Here is a 16,663-nt window from a genome sequence, read left to right as displayed (position 1 = left end):
AACTGGTTTGAAAACAGGTCTGGACAAGTTTAGACATTAAACAAGCAGAAAGCTTGCTTCATAGATCATAGTCCACTTTCCTTTACTGTGATTGTGTTTGCCGTTGGAGATTCAGAGAGGTAAAGAGAGCATTTTTTTAAGAACTATGAACTGTGGGAAAAAAGACTCAAACAACATTTTCTCTTCTTGATCTCAGCAGAACCAGAACAATGATTCAACAAATCAGGTATGGAAGAGGCTAAATATATTTTCTCTGTGGCTGGACTGAAGTTCAAATCAGAATGAGGGTGTATTGAGCGTATGTTGTTTTCTTAGCAGTTGTCCTTCTGCCTTTTAAAGTAATGACATTTCTGCATTTTCTGTAACTGATTTTTAAAAATTATAAAATGTTTTTTTTATGTGTGTTTTTGAGAAAGATACACAGTGATATTGTATGGTGTTTTGATTTGTGAGAAGGCAGAATCAACTATCAAGGGATAGTTAACCCAAAAATTAATTTACTCTTTCTCATGTTGTTCCAAACCTGTATGAGTTTCTTCTGTTGAACACAAAATATATTTTAAAGAATGTTGGTTTGTAACCAGACAGTTGACGGCACCCATTGAGACTTTTATAGTATTTTTGGAAGTCAAAATTATGTCAGTGGTTACCGTCAACTGTTTGATTACCAACATTCTTCAAAATATCTGTCACACAGAAGAAAGACACTCATACAGGTTTGGAACAACTTGAAGGTGAGTAAATGACAATTTTTGGTGAACTCCAGTAGCACCTCACTGCAGTACACAAGATCCAGGGGGCGGAGTTGGATCCAGATATAAGGGGTGGAGATTGGTGGGTTTAGGGATCAGGGGTGGAGATGGGTAGGTTTAGGTATATGTAAGGTGGGAGGAGTTGGATTTGGATTTCAACCCTGGATTTCGTGTTCTGCAGTGAGGACCATCTCATGAACTATCCCAAGTTGTGGGTAGGCAGTTACTAGACTTCACATCTAGGTGGCAGTGCATAACAAAATACAAAACTATGTTTTGACTTATGGTTTTGACCAAGACCGATCCCAGGTCAAAGTGTGACCAAAAAGCTAGCTATTTGTCTTTATACAATACATGCTATGAATTCGACAAGCTTTTTGCTTGTTTTGTTTGGATTATAATGACTTATTTGAACCCTCTGATGCATGATGCAGATCACTCTTAAATAATGCATAATTTTAGGAAAAAAGTATTTGTAAGTGGCAGTAGCCACTAAGTATACTACTAAGTGGTATAGCCTAAAAATGAATAAAGCCAACATTAGCTTGTTATTTGCTCGTGATTGAAGAATTGATGCAGATACATCTCAGTGCACAATCTCTGAGATGATAAAATGATTGTTTTTTTGTTTCAAAAATAATAAAAGTTTGTTTTAACTTGAAAATGATTGACAATTAGTTGAACTAAACCTTAAAATATCGGGAAAATTTTACATCACAGCTGAGCTAAAAAATGCTGTGATGTTTAATTTTCCCGATATAACTTCTTGAAAACCAAAAAGAATGGGTAGCACTTTACAATAAAGTTCATTAGTTAACATTAGTTAATGTATTAACTAACATGAACTAACAATGAGCAATACATTTGTTACAGTATTTACTAATCTTTGTTAATGTTAGTTATAAAAATCCAGCTGCTCATTGTTTGTTCATGTTAGTTCACACAGTGCATTAACTAATGTTTATAAATACAACCTTTGATTTTAATAATTAGTAAATGTTGAAATGAATATTAACTAAGATTAATTAATGCTATAGAAGTATTGTTCATTTTTAGTTTACGTTAAAGGTAGTTAACTAATGTTAATTAATGAACCTTATTGTTAAGTGTTACACAAGAATGATCTTGCTGGATTATATTTAGCAATAATTTTGCAGATGTGTATAATGCCAAATTTTAGAAGCCTATTGATTATTGTAAATGACAATTATATTTAGGTCATGACTCAGTTATTTGCATCTTAATCTGCAAAAAGGCAACCTGTTTGTCAAGTGTAGGCTATTAAATGCTTGAATATGGACATTTAAGTGGCACTAACTATGGATAGCCATACAAACTATAGCCTAAACAATTCTAAAATAAAACAAATTTATGAGTGTTTTGCAAAGTAGACATCCAATCATGCCGTGCATGCTGTGCTCGTGGAAGGCTTCTAAACAGATTTGTGCTGAGGCCTGCCAAACTTGCAAATAATATTAATTTCATGATCATCCAGGGCCTGTACCAAGGCCTTATGTTACTCAGTCACCCTTTCTCCCACTTGCAACGCCCCTAATCACAGCTAAACAAACCAGACAGGTTTAGCCTGTTCGCTTCGTCTGAAGTAAATGTCTGTGTTGATAAATTCATTTTTCAGTTTTGGGAATAATAATACATTACAAGTAATGTGCGTTAATCAGATTACTTTCTCAAGTAACTAGTATAGTAACACATTACCTTTAAATTTGCAACTAAATATATCTGAGTTACTTTTTCAACTAAGTAAAATTTTCCATGACAGGTCTCCTGTTCCCATGTTGAGAGCAATTGGTGCAGAAACACTGCGAATGAGCAGTACTTTCTGTATAGTTAGATTCAGATGACAATAACTTCGCCACCCTGGGATTTGTGCCCAAGGAAACACAAGGAAAGAAACACAGGTTTGGTGGTACAATAAAAAGATAGAGACATGTTGTCCAATTTAACAAAGAAATAATTTTATTCAAAAGGAAAATAAATAAATCAACCCAGAATTATCATAAACATCAACAAGTTCATTACAACAATGTTAAAAAAAACTCACAAGGCTAAAAGGAACATTTCCCCCAAATACCATAATGCGAAGGTCAAATCAAGGTAAAAACCAACCTCACAAAACTAATGTTATACCTTCCCCACCAAAAGATATATACATAAAAAAGAAGCTGCAAGGCTAAAGCTTACCTTAGGGGTGGTAAACTAGCTGAAAAAAATCCTGCTCTCAACCACGTGTGCACAGCCAACAAATATTAAGAGTTGCTCAAACCATTTTATTTCCAGATTAAAAAATACTTTGAAGGTGCATTTATCTGATCAAGTATTACAAATCTTGACCGGACCAAAGCCGCCTGTGTTTTAACCCCTTACAATTCTGCTATAGTTGATTCTTTCTTTTTGAAAGAATTTTCAAATAACTTTGTTGTTGTCACGAGTGGTTTCAGACAGACAGAAGAAGACAGTGTAGGCCTGTCCAATCGGTCCAGCGACAGTTTCCGATAAGGACAGTTTCTGATTTCTGAAGGTTTACTTTGTGTCTTTTCACGAAGTAAATAAATGGGCAAAGTAATAATTCCAATTAAACTTTTGTGTGACTGACTCCATTTTATCACGACCTCGAATTTAGGTTAGAATGCCAATTGGTTATTGGTAATTTATATATAATAATTTAGCGACACATTTGATTATTTTATTTAACTCTTTACTCTTATTATCCTTGTCCATTCAGTGCTAAAGTCGCACAGGGTCCTCGCACCGGCCGTGGGTTCACGATCAGAAACTCGTCAGTTTTGGTCACTATACAGAGGTAATTGGCTAATATCTTAGACGGTCGCATTTGCGCTTACTCGATCTTAAGACACTTTATATAGCCCCTCATGAATTGTATACACTTGAATTAAAATATCATTATCTCTAGTCAGAGGTCCTGGCCACTAGGCTACTACAGATATAAGCCAACTAGCCTATATTACTTTTCTGCAGGGGAGTGAAGTAACGAATTACAAATACCAACGTTACTGCAATTAAGTAGTTTTTATCAGAAATTATACTTTTTTGAGTAGTTTAAAAATTGTGTAGGCTACTTTTATTTTTACTCGAGTACATTTTAAGTGATGTATTGGTACTTTTACTCCGCTATTTTCCTTCCGTGTGTGGTCGTTACTTGTTACATGCCTGTTTTATTTTTATTTTCATCCATAAACGTGATTGGATCGAATAATCGGTCTCGTGACTGTCGTCAAATCAAATTCTGCATAGAAAACTTTAGAAGACGAGCGATCTGTGCACTGATGCGACTCAACCTCGCGCTCACTTGAAGAAGTCAGCAGCTCCTTGACTCTTCAGGAGTTTAGCATGAGCGCGCGCGATGCGCTCTGTGAAGGTGTGGTGCCAGTGTTCGGGACACTCTAAAACGCTTAATGTGAATAAACAACTTCTGTACTAAAATTAGAGGAACAGATTCAGTAGGCTATGCAGTGCACCTTATGATCTCCAATCATTCTCTGCCTGGACTCATCAGCACTCATTATCACATTCACCTGTAACTCATTATCTTGTTTAGTTCACCCCATATAGCCTGGTTCACCCCAGCACTCACTGCGAAGTTTTGTGTGTTGTTGCACTGCACTTCTGAGCGTTTTCCCTGGTTTTCTTATCTCTTGGTTTTTTAGATTTCTTGTCTGTCCCGTGGATTAATCTTGTGTCTCTGACCCCTGCCTGTTTTGTTTTGTTTGTTTGTTTGTTTGGACTGTCTTCCTGTGCTTGACCCTCTGCTTGTTGGATTACGATTCGGATAATCCCTTTAATAAAAGCTGCATTTGGATCCTCTACCCTCGTGTCTCGGAGCAGTTTGTAACAATTGTAGTGTAGAGTGTTTATTATAAGGGGCTAGAATCCTCAGTACTCATGAGTACTTTTAAATAAGCTACTTTTTTACTCTTACTCAAGTAGTTTTTTGGAAAAGTACTTTTTATTCACACTACATTTTTTGGAATGTAATGGTACTTGAGTATAATTTTCCAGTACTCTCTCCACCACTGCTTCTCTGGTAGTAGCTTTGGTCATGCCATGGTTTCATTACACTAAAAGTAACATTACATTACATTACATTAAACAGAGTCAAGACTCACCTATTCAGGTTGGTCGACTCAACCTATTTAGGTTGGTCGAGTGATGTTTTGCTGTCCTAAACAGAAATTCCCTTTTTTAGTCTTTACAAAACCAAGTAGCCTACACTTGAATTAGTGCCAAATATTAGCCTGAACTCTAAAATCGCAGTCGGTGTGCCCTATTCTAACATTACAAAGGGTGATAGGGTGATAACAAAGGGTGATAGGTCTTTCTCAGTTTACGCTCCAAGAATACACTCCCACTATCAATTAGAGCTTCCCCTACATTAAAAGTTTTTAAAACATCGATTAAAACATACCTTTTTGCACAAGCATATTAAAATGTGTCTAAATGCTGTATGCATTCTGAAATGATCATGTAATTGCACTTTTTTGTGTCGTTAGGTTTTTATCTTTTTTTTATCTTTTATGTGTCTTTGGTTTGAATTCTTTGATATGCTATGTTTTAACTGTATGTGCATCTGTGCTGAGACTGTGAAGCACTTTGGTCAACATTCGTGTTGTTTTAAGGTGCTATAGAAATAAACTTGACCTTGACCTTGACCTATTCTCCACTCTAAACTGGACTTAGTCTGTCAACCTGACGCAAATTTGTGGTAACAATGGATACAACGTTATCTACTAAAGTTAATAATTTCAGAAAATAATTAAAAAATATATAACAAAAAATTAAAATACCAGCATGATGCTTAAACACATAAAACCTATCCAGTCTTGTCAGAGATAAAACATTATCACATGCATGTGCCCAAGTATATTGTCTTTTATGCTCATGAAAATGCCTCCACACATACTTTGAATGAGACGTTTTCTTGAGGGCATATGGGGTTCAATATGATTTCTGTCACAATTACTCACTGTACAATTAAAAACTCCCAAAAAATAATCATTTACATTGTTTACATTACTATGCGTTTACTGAATCAGAGTGACATCTATTTTTTCCTGCTTGATAATTTCATACTGCTCAGCTCTCTTTAGCACCATTTACATCCAAGGAGGCAAATAGGCACACAAGCAAATAGGTAGGTAGATAGATAGATAGATAGATAGATAGATAGATAGATAGATAGATAGATAGATAGATAGATAGATAGATAGATAGATAGATAGATAGATAGATAGATAGATAGATAGATAGATAGATAGATAGATAAAAAATATAATAAAAAATGCTACAACGTGCATTAAACATAAGACTAAAAAGAGTTTGACAGCAGCATATAAATAATGATATTGCACATGGTAATTGGAGGCATATAAATACAGTTATTCTGTAAAATGTAATAAGTTGACTTTACTTAGAAAAAGTGAGGAAATCGATTGCCTTAAAATTTCCATGTAGTGTATTATTTTTTAGTTGGCACAACTTAAAGGGATAGTTCACCCAAAAATGAAAATTATGTCATCAAATACTCACCCTCAAGTTGTTTCAAACCTGTATGAATTTCTTTTTTCTGCTGAACACAAAAGAAGGTATTTTGAAAAATGTCTGTAACCAAACAGTTGATGTGTCCATTTACTTCCATAGTAGGAAAAAAAAATACTATGGAAGTAAATGGACACATCAACTGTTTGGTTACAGACATTTTTCAAAATATCTTCTTTTGTGTTTCAGCAGAAAAAATAAATTCATACAGGTTTGAAACAACTTGAGGGTGAGTCTATGATGACAGAATTTTCATTTTTGGGTGAACTATCCCTTTAATATTTGTATAGAAAACTTGTTAATCAAGTATACTCAAGCACTGTTGACTCAAAATCATTAGTTGTGTTAACTTCTCATCCGAGTTCACATTACTAGGAAAATATCAGGAAACCAGTTGCCTTAAAAATGTCAAGTAAGCTGAACTAAAAAAACAAAACAAGTTAAGACAAAAAGCAACAACTGAATTCAGGTTAAACATTAGTTAGCCTATTACTCAGCAATTGTCTTTATGCACTACAGTTTACCAAACAATGTCATTCAGACACCCTTAAATTCTAAACATTGTTTTTTTAATGTAACATTTACAATTTTTAATCACAAAAAGCACATTGTTATGTGTTGATCCCAAAGCAACTCAAAAGTGCAGTGCAAAAAAAAAAAAGGAAAAAAAAAAAGAGAGAGAACTTTCTGTGCTAAAAAGTTGTCATTACTTTTGTTGGGTAGACTAGTGTGTTGCTGGTGGATATTGAGCAGACATAAGTCGTCCGGTCAGAGATGAAGTACACTTTAATGGATTGAGGCTTGTAGAGACATTTACAGTCGTAGAATTGAGTTGAGTGAACAATTGCAGTAGCCTACAAGTAGTAGAGGGTATGACAGAGTAGTCTGAAGTGTAACATAGTATGAGTGGTTCTAAACAAACAGAAAATAATAATAATACTAAATTAGTAATGAACAGTAATAACAAGAATGAACTCAATCTGTCAATTATACGTACATTATGTACATAATTATACACATAGAAATCGATTCAGACATGAAGAGACTAACTTATATTAGCACTTAAGAAAAATGGCATCACGTTCTCTGACACGTGAGCTGACTGGATACATATGGTTTCATTAATGTGGACAATCTTCCTTTCACAGTAAATAATACACATACCCAAAATGGCTCAAAGGGACTCATAATTACAATATTATACGTAAATATCAATATATATAGCAGCTGTCTATGTATGCTTTCACTAGCGCCGTAGCCTATGGATGATGCAATTGACAATGCGTGTTGCGTTGCGTACATACGCGATTATAACTAACGCAGATACAATCAATCTCACATTCAAATCACAGGTCTTTAAAGATAATGAATAACATAAAACAAAATCACTCACTTGTATATGAATGCACTCTTGACTGCAACAACAGTAACAGCGGGACACTAGCAAAGTCTCTACGAGCTCTCCGAACTGCTTCAGGTCATTGACCCGTTAAAATGAAAATTACTGAGTCATCAGAGTAATGCATCTTAAAGTCACAAGATGGCGCTAATGTCTCAATATATGCATAGCTGGCCTTTTCAACAAACTAAATCAAAATAAGTCATATTCACTTAATTTTATTAGTAAGATAATCAGTTACATTTTACAATGGCAATAACCCAATCCAGTTCACATGAGGCTCACTCCATAGGATTCAATGAGACATAGCGGTTTGAGTTCAGGGGCCGAAAGCTTGTCGAATGGGTGGGGTCTTTTTTTTTTTTTTTTTTGTAAATCTTTTTATTGGAGAATCAAGGATGTTACATTTTACAGGAAGTGAAACAGTTCTCCAGTTTCATTTGATCTTAAACAACTAAAACCTTATACAACCCCCCCCCCCCCCCCACCCCCAAACACATTTGTCCAACCCTTCCCACCCCCCATATTTTTACAACATTCTGGGAAAACAATCTTTTTCCATTTTGTTTGTTACACAGTACTTCAAAAAAAGTTTAAGGATCTACACATTGAAAACAAGCACTCAACTTGCATGCCCACATTTCAACCCCAGTTGGTTAACAGGGCTTTAAACTCACAGTTTCACAATTGTCAGTCAGGCTACTCAGTTCCCACCACATTAAGGTAATTGACCATTGATTTGAATAAACATATATAGAAAAAATAAAAAAGGAAATAGAGAGAAGAAGTAAATTGTAAAATATAAAGGAGTCTCATACTTCAGGCAATACTTTGAGATTCTCAAAATATGTCACAAAGGGTTGCCATTTTAAGTAAAGTTTCTGGACGGACCCTTTCAACGTGAATTTAACTTTTTCTAGTTTAAGAAAAAATAAAACATCCCTTAACCATGGAGTAGCGGGGATGTCCAAACCAATAAGATTCTACAACGGGCAAGAGGGTGGGGACTTTTGTAATTCTAGGGCAACAGCTCACAGTCCACACTCACAATATCCTCGCACACGCTCCACAAATGCCTCATGCATTTGAGAGAGAGAGAGAGAGAGAGAGAGAGAGAGAGAGGAAAGAGGCAAGAGGCAGGACTGTTATGTGTGTGTGTGTGTGCGCGCTGTTCCTGAAACCTGTTAGAGTCTAAACTTTTTTATTCCGTGGACAAGCTAAAGGCTGGCACCGGCTCTAGAGTAAACACATCTGTGTGTCTGTGTGTGCATGACATGTGCATGTGTGTGTGATCATGTTCATTCCACAATAATACTTTTGTTCTCTAGTACCAGGCCTTCATTTCTGTGTGAACATTTTTAGATGACTCCATGACAATCATTAGGCATGACTGACTGGCTGCTGAAGAAAACTTGTACTTGTATAAATCCCTTTGCTTCCTCCAGTCAGTAGCACCAACATTTCTTATACAGCTTCAGACCATTAAATGATCAGGGTGAAAAGAGGAGGTAGCTCAAAATGTGTTTGACAATAAAGGGCAGAGAGAGAGAGAGAGAGAGAGAGAGAGAGAGAGAGAGAGAGAGAGAGAGAGAGAGAGAGAGAGAGAGAGAGAGAGAGAGAGAGAGAGAGAGAAAGAGAGAGAGAGAAAGAGAGAGAGATGTAGTTTGAGAGAGAGAGAGAAAGAGAGAGAGAGGGGGGGGAGGGAGGGAAAGAAGTTGAAAAAAGGAAATAGAGAGAAGAAGAAGTAAATTGTAAAATATAAAGGAGTCTCATACTTCAGGCAATCCTTTGAGATTCTCAAAATATGTCACAAAGGGTTGCCATTTTAAGTAAAATTTCTGGACGGACCCTTTCAACGTGAGTTTAACTTTTTCTAGTTTAAGAAAAAATAAAACATCCCTTAACCATGGAGTAGCGGATGTCCAAACCAATAAGATTCTACAATGGGCAAGAGGGTGGGGACTTTTGTCATTCTAGGGCACCAGCTCACAGTCCACACTCACTCACTCAGGGGAAGAAGTTGCCATTGAAAGAAGCGACAGGAAGATGTGGTTATGTGTGTGAGCTGTTCCTGCCTGAAACCTGTTAGAGTCTAAACTTGTTTTATTCCGTGGACAAGCTAAAGGCTGGCACCGGCTCTGGCATATTCAAGAAATGAACTCTAAGGATATCAGGATGTCACTACTGTTAATGAATATACTTAAGGGATTGTTTTGCTTGTTTCTCTTCCTGTCGATTGTTAAAGGTAAGAACAACTTTTTGATGAAATTACAAGTTTTCCCTGTTTAATAAGATCGTAGAGTGTGACTATAGATGAAATTTATAGCCTTTAGACTTCAGTGGATGAAATGAAATTCAGCAATATTCACAGTGTATGGGAATTTACGGTAAGGACCAGATATGATGACTAAGTACCAGGAGTCAGAGATGCAGCCAACCAAAGAAGATTTTTGCTGATCAATAGTTTGCAGTTTCATCAGCAGAAGTCAGCTTCAACACTGAGCAAGGAGTTCATAGGCCGATCTGTCGTACACACTTAAATCAAATTTGTATATGTATTTACAAAATCTCTAATTACTGCTTCTCTCTCAAGTACTGAGAATGAATTATAAAACAGGTGGTGAGTGCTATGTTAGCTGTTTAATCTGGAGATGGCATGAGGGAACAAAACAGTTTTTTTGTGCCTAGATGTTCTATCTAGGCACTCTGTAAGATAGAAGTACAAACAGACCGTGTCCAGGGTGAGAGGGGGCTGTGATGATGTTACCTTCCCGTTTCTTCACTCTGGTTGTTCAAGTCCTGAAGGTTGGGCAGGGTCAGGGACACACCAATTATCTTATCAGCTGTCCTAAAAGATAAACAGTTGTTCCTTGCAAACGCATGGATTCAAAAAATGGATTTTTTAAATTAATTTTAAGGTTTTAAAGTGTAGTCTTGTTTATCATTATGCATACCTCCGAAACGAGTCTAGAGAGAGAGAGAGAGAGCGAGAGAGAGAGAGAGAGAGGGGGGGGGGGGGGGAGAGGGGGGAGGGGGAGAGAGGGGGGAGGGGAAATTTCCTCACATAAAGCAAACAAGCAGACAGGAGTGACCTGTTGAAGTAGAGGCTGTTGTCAACGTTGATGAATATGCTGTGCAGATTGTGCTATTTGTTTCTTTTCCCTCTGATTGTGGAAGGTAAGAATTGTGCATTTAACTCTTAATTACACCTTTTTTAGTTGAACAGGATCTTAGAGTGTGACTGTGTGGTTAAATGTCCGCAGAATTATTCTTGTTCACAGCAGCTTTCAACATTCGCTGTGGTTATTCTTTTGTACAGTCAGTTAACTGTAATGTACAGATGTGTCACATTATGCTCACATAGCCAATGTAGAATAAGAAGGCAGACCTTCATCCAACAGTCTGATGGCATCTGAAGCTGAGACTATAGTACAGCTGTGACTCCATGACAATCATTAGGCATGACTGACTGGCTGCTGAAGAAAACTTGTACTTGTATAAATCCCTTTGCTTCCTCCAGTCAGTAGCACCAACATTTCTTATACAGCTTCAGACCATTAAATGATCAGGGTGAAAGAGGAGGTAGCTCAAAATGTGTTTGTTGACAATAAAGGGCAGAGAGAGAGAGAGAGAGAGAGAGAGAGAGAGAGAGAGAGAGAGAGAATGGTGAGTCACTTCTGTAACCCTCATCATCTCCTCATTTCCTGTTCATATTCCTTGTCTTTTTGGGTCAATAGGAGGGCAAGCAGATGAGTGTCTGTGTGTGCATGACAAGTGCATGTGTGTGTGATCATGTTCATTCCACAATACTTTTGTTCCTTAGTACCAGGCCTTCATTTCTGTGTGAACATTTTTAGATTAATTCTGGAATCATTGATTTTATTTGTCAATTTCTATATAAATGCTCTCTATTGCAGTCACACTGTGTGTGTGTGTGTGTGTGTGTGTGTGTGTGTGTGTGTGTGTGTGTGTGTGTGTGTGTGTGTGCGTGCGTGCACGTGCGTGTGTGTGTGTGTGTGTGTGTGTGTGTGTGTGTGTGTGTGTGTGTGTGTGTGTGTGTGTGTACAACTATCTTTGTTAGGACCAGTTTGAGTTTTCGACCATTGGAGTGAGGACAAAGAGAGTAAAGTGAGGACATTTTGGCCTGTCCTCATTTTCTGAGACCCCTTTAAAGGCCTGTTTGAGGGTCAAGACTTGGTTTTAGGAATAAGGTTATAATTAGGTCAAGGGTAAGTTTATGGTAAGGGTTTCGGGTTAGGCACTTAGTTGTGATGGGTAAGGTTAGGGTAAGCGGCTAGAGATTGCATTGTGGCAATGAATGTCCTTATAAAGATAGATGTTCAAGAATGTGTGTGTGTGTGTGTGTGTGTGTGTGTGTGTGTGTGTGTGTGTGTGTGTGTGTGTGTGTGTGTGTGTGTGTGTGTGTGTGTGTGTGTGTGTGTGTGTGTGTGTGTGTGTGTGTGTGTGTGTGTGTGTGTCCATGTTCGTTCCACATTGCATTTGTGCTCTAGTACCAGGAATTTATTGTGTTATGGAAATTATCTGATTTATTCTGGATGACAAATAAAATATAAAAAACTAAATTTTGTTTTTCGCTTTTCCCATTCATTTCAATGTGGGGTCATTTTGACCCCAAAGACCAGAAGTGTGAAATGTATTTTTTACATACCTTTAGAACAACCGAATCAAGGCAAGTTTTTTTTGTGTGTATAGAAGATAGATCATGTAGAAAAGTGACAATTTTATTCAACTGAAATGAAGGGAACCATGTTTATTAACTATGGAAAAGTCGATTGGGGTCATATAGACCCCAAGGACAGGATGAGGGTTGAAACAGTTGTTGATCTGTAATTGTTGTTCCTTCAAGATGTCATGCTTTTTTGTTTTCTGATTGATCACTTGCTATATAACAATAGAGCACTTTATACAATAAAGACTGCTTTAAAGCAGCTTCACAGAAATAGTGAAAATAAGACAATGAAAGTAAGTTTTTTTTTTTTTTTGGTGAAATACGTTCAACTTTCAAAGGAACAGTTCACCCAAATTTGAAATTTCTCTTATCATTTACTCACCCTCTTGTTGTCTCAAACTGGATAACTGCCTTTTTTAGAGCATAAAGTAAGACCATTGGTTCAAACAACACTGGACGATTAACTTCACTCTTCTGATTTACAAAAGGTTTCACTGTAAAGTTTTGGTCAGTTAACCCTTCCTTGGTTCCTTAACTTAAATGCACAATGTTCTTAACATGGCTTCTTCCCCATCTTTCTCTGTGTTTCAGGTGTGTTTGGGACAGATGCAATGAAAACACTGGAAGTGATAGAGGGAGATTCTGTCACTCTCTCATCACAAAGTGAAATACCAGAACATGGTGTGATTCTATGGACATGTGGACCTGAACGTTCCTCCACTCCTGTTGTTAAAATGGTCATAAAAAGGTCATATACAGAATATGAGAGATTCAGAGGCAGACTGCAGATGGACAATAAGACTGGATCGCTCACCATCACAAACACAAGAATCACAGACTCTGAATTGTACACACTACAGATCAGCACCGGCAACAGAGAGAGAATAGAGATAAAATACAGAGTTATTATATATGGTGAGTGCTCTCAAATTACTATCAAGGTCACACTGTGAATACTTTTAATACTGTAGTTTCAAACTGACATTTAAACTTGTTTTACAACTAAAACTGCATTTTATTAGTTTGAAATACAGCTTAATTTATTTATTTATTTATTTATTTATTTATTTATTTTTTAAGGTGTTAAGCACACTCATAAAATCTTAGTACAGGACTGGGATAAAAGCCTTTGGCAAATGTATAAATGTGACAAGCCACAAGGGGCTGGAAGAAGGATCCACAGAAGTTATGTCTTGTGTTTATTAATTCTCTCATGTTTCCAGCTCGTCTGCCCATTCCTGTCATCAACAGAGAGTCGCAGTGTCCTTCATCCGAGAGATCAACTGATTCAAAATGTATGTTGGTGTGTTTAGTGATGAATGAGAGACACTGTGACAATGTGACTCTCTCCTGGTACAAAGGAATCAGTGTATTGTCCAGCATCAGTGTGTCTGATCTCAGCATCAGTCTCTCTCTACCTCTGGAGGTGGAATATCAGGATAACAACACTTACAGCTGTGTGATCAACAATCCCATCAGAAACCAGACCACACATCTGGACATCAGTGAACTCTGTCACACATGTGCAGGTACATCAGTGCTGATTTATTTACAGAGCTTCTATTTTTTATTTGCAGGTCTCCAGTGTGAAGCGGGTTTTATAACACCTTTAAAGTGACTATTGTTGTACATTATCCAATATACAGTATATTACATGTACAATGTTACAAATAATCTGACTTATAGTTATATGAAAATATGTGATTAACATATTATTATGCTCAAGTCCACAGTTTATTACAATGACTCAACTTAAATGACTTAAAGCAGCATTGATATCATCTCTGTCTGAAATTTTAGTATTTTTATATTTAATCTTGTCATTTATATTTTGACAATTTTAAACAATGATATTCCACTAAAGCAGTAATTTGTTCATACTTTACAAAAACACTTGCATTTGACTCTTTTTGAAAGTATGTAACCCATCATGTTGCTCACTACATTTAGTTTTGTATAAGTATATAGTTTTCATTAAAGTATGTCAGAGCAATATAACCTGTTGTTTAACCATTTTAACCAGGTTTTTGTTTTGACTGAGATCAGACCAGTTTCAATCATACTGACTTTAATTACTGTTCTTTTTCTGTATTACAGATAAGCGCCTGTATTTTCTTTTTTTACTTCTAATACTACCTACTACCATGGCTGTGATATGTCTTTGGAAACAAAGAAACAGTGTATTAACAGGTATACTAAAATGCATCTAGAAATACAATATGAGCTTACATACTTGCACAGTCATAAAAGTTCACCCAAAAATGAAATGTCAAATATGATTTTTTTTTACCCTCATATCGTTGCTTTCTTACATTAAACACAAAACCATTTTGGAGCTGCATTTTACGTTTCCTTAAGTACTACTGTGTTTTATTAATGCAACTGTGGGCTATATCATTTCATAACTGGATAACTATAACTATAAAAAGCTATTTTTACAAGCTAACGTTCACCTTATTGATCCAGTGAACAGATAAAATCTAAACAGATTACTTTTGCATACTGCAGCAAGACATGAGTCTGGTGATTCCCCTGTTCCAGACTCATCACATTAGAGCAAACTCCAGACTAGGGAAATAATTTTAATACACCATACAAAGTACTTTGGTTTAGTCAATCCTGTGTAAGTGAGCGGTTCATCAGAATAATCTACAACAGGAACCAAAGGTATACAAATTCTGTCACCCTACAATGGTGTTTATTAGATTGTCTGAATGAGTTTTCTTAACTTCATCACTGGTCTCATGGTTGGCAACCATCTCACACTTTTAAAGATTATTTTTATAATTGATTATTTGGTTCAATTATAAAACCATGGTTTTGCTTTTTAGTTTATCTATGGCATTTGTACTACAATAAAACCATGGTTAATTTTCTTAAGGGTAGCCGGTATCTGTGCTATACATTATGTGCAAAAAAGTTACTAAGCAAAAGGAACGTTTAAATCCCTATATTAAAATGATATTAAAGAAAAAAAAACACATCATTAATCCTGTAAACATATACGAAACTTCTTGAATTTATATTAATTTACATGCTGTTATCCCTTTACAGTTACTAGGCTACTCTAAAATATGAAATTTAGGTTTCAAAGTAAAATGTTAACTTTTAAACCTAAATTTAGCGAGTAACAGCAGATGTTTCAGCTAAATGAATGTTTTTGCGCCTCTCGCCTGCGTTCTGTATGTTTGACGTGCGTATGGCGCTAAAGTTTAAAGTTTGACACAGACAGACTGTCTGGATGAGCCATGTACAGATAAGGATATAGGCATAACTGTAAAATGAACATTTTGCGCTATGGACGCAGGGCAAGCCATGTTAAACATGTTGAACACTAATGCATCAGCTTGAAGCTTAAAATAAAGAATTCTCATTTTTTGGGCAGCGTGGATCACTTAGGCTACCTTTCCTGCTGCAGCAAACACATGTTTCCTCAACTATTTTGTTTAGTACATTTTGTCCATTAGTGCCAATACCAACGCTATCTCACGACCAATTTGTATGAATTTGTACATTTGAGTGATTAAAAGGTGGCTAATTCGTACAAATTCGTAAGATTTGTCTAAACCCATGTGATGGGTAGGTTTAGGGGCGGGTCAGGGGTAGGTCATTTGTACGAAATTAGCTTAATTCATACGAATTGGGCAACTTGTAAAATATGTACGAGCAAAAATCGTACTAATTCGTACGAATTAGCCACCTCGTAAAGTTCATTGTTGCAGCCCTAAAAATAACCTAATTGAATGATGAATTTGCAGTTACTATAATATTTGTAGTATAGCTGCATTCATTTGTATATGTGACTAAAGCATTATCATTGCTCTGTTGTATTTTCTTCTTGAAATGTGCAGGGTTGAAGAGATGCTGCAATTGTGGGGGAAAAGTACTGGAGATCAGCAGTGGAATGGAGGCCAGCCGTGCCTCATTGGGCCCAGTACATTCAGGCACATGACTTAAATAGTTGTGGAGGACATTTTTTACACGTTTCTAAATAAATTATTTTACGCTGACCACGAAAATTAGTATTTGTCAGTTTTTTTCTTATGTGGGACAAATCTTGTTATAATGACTAGAGTCCAAATGTCAAAAATGCTGTTTCAAATAAATTAAGATATCCCTTCCCCCAAAACGTTGCAATCACCATGAGTTAAATTTGTGGAATGCATTTATGTTATATATATCTAATAACATTTGTTAACACAGGGTGCACTTTTGTGCTCACATCACCTATGTATACTATAGTAAACA

General features: G+C 36.3%; 1 protein-coding gene across 2 annotated transcripts; it reads left to right on the top strand.

The window, feature by feature from the left end:
* Window positions 1-99: 99 nt before the first annotated feature.
* LOC308702569 (natural killer cell receptor 2B4-like) lies at window positions 100-16,430 on the top strand. Of its 2 annotated transcripts, none has more exons than XM_081385529.1 (5): window positions 100-226; window positions 13,007-13,330; window positions 13,639-13,944; window positions 14,513-14,605; window positions 16,267-16,430. In XM_081385529.1, the coding sequence occupies exons 2-5, from the start codon at window positions 13,027-13,029 to the stop codon at window positions 16,365-16,367; spliced, it is 804 nt and encodes a 267-aa protein (XP_081241655.1). In that variant the 5' UTR covers window positions 100-226; window positions 13,007-13,026; the 3' UTR covers window positions 16,368-16,430. The 2 variants fall into 2 exon arrangements, with proteins under 2 accessions (XP_081241655.1, XP_081241654.1); XM_081385528.1 differs by lacking the exon at window positions 100-226 and adding an exon at window positions 10,763-10,902.
* The last annotated feature ends 233 nt before the right edge of the window (window positions 16,431-16,663 follow it).

This window comes from Scardinius erythrophthalmus (assembly GCF_964197995.2).
Source record: "Scardinius erythrophthalmus genome assembly, chromosome: 14".
NCBI classification, from domain to species: domain Eukaryota; kingdom Metazoa; phylum Chordata; class Actinopteri; order Cypriniformes; family Leuciscidae; genus Scardinius; species Scardinius erythrophthalmus.
The sequence above is the reverse complement of the archived record's forward strand: the minus strand, read 5'-3'. Positions and strand labels throughout refer to the sequence as shown.

Coding starts and splice junctions, on each gene's coding strand:
- LOC308702569 (XM_081385528.1), top strand. CDS start 10,848: ATGAATATGCTGTGCAGATTGTGCTATTTGTTTCTTTTCCCTCTGATT. Junction 13,331..13,638: donor ATACAGAGTTATTATATATG/GTGAGTGCTCTC, acceptor TCATGTTTCCAG/CTCGTCTGCCCATTCCTGTC. Junction 14,606..16,266: donor AAGAAACAGTGTATTAACAG/GTATACTAAAAT, acceptor TGAAATGTGCAG/GGTTGAAGAGATGCTGCAAT.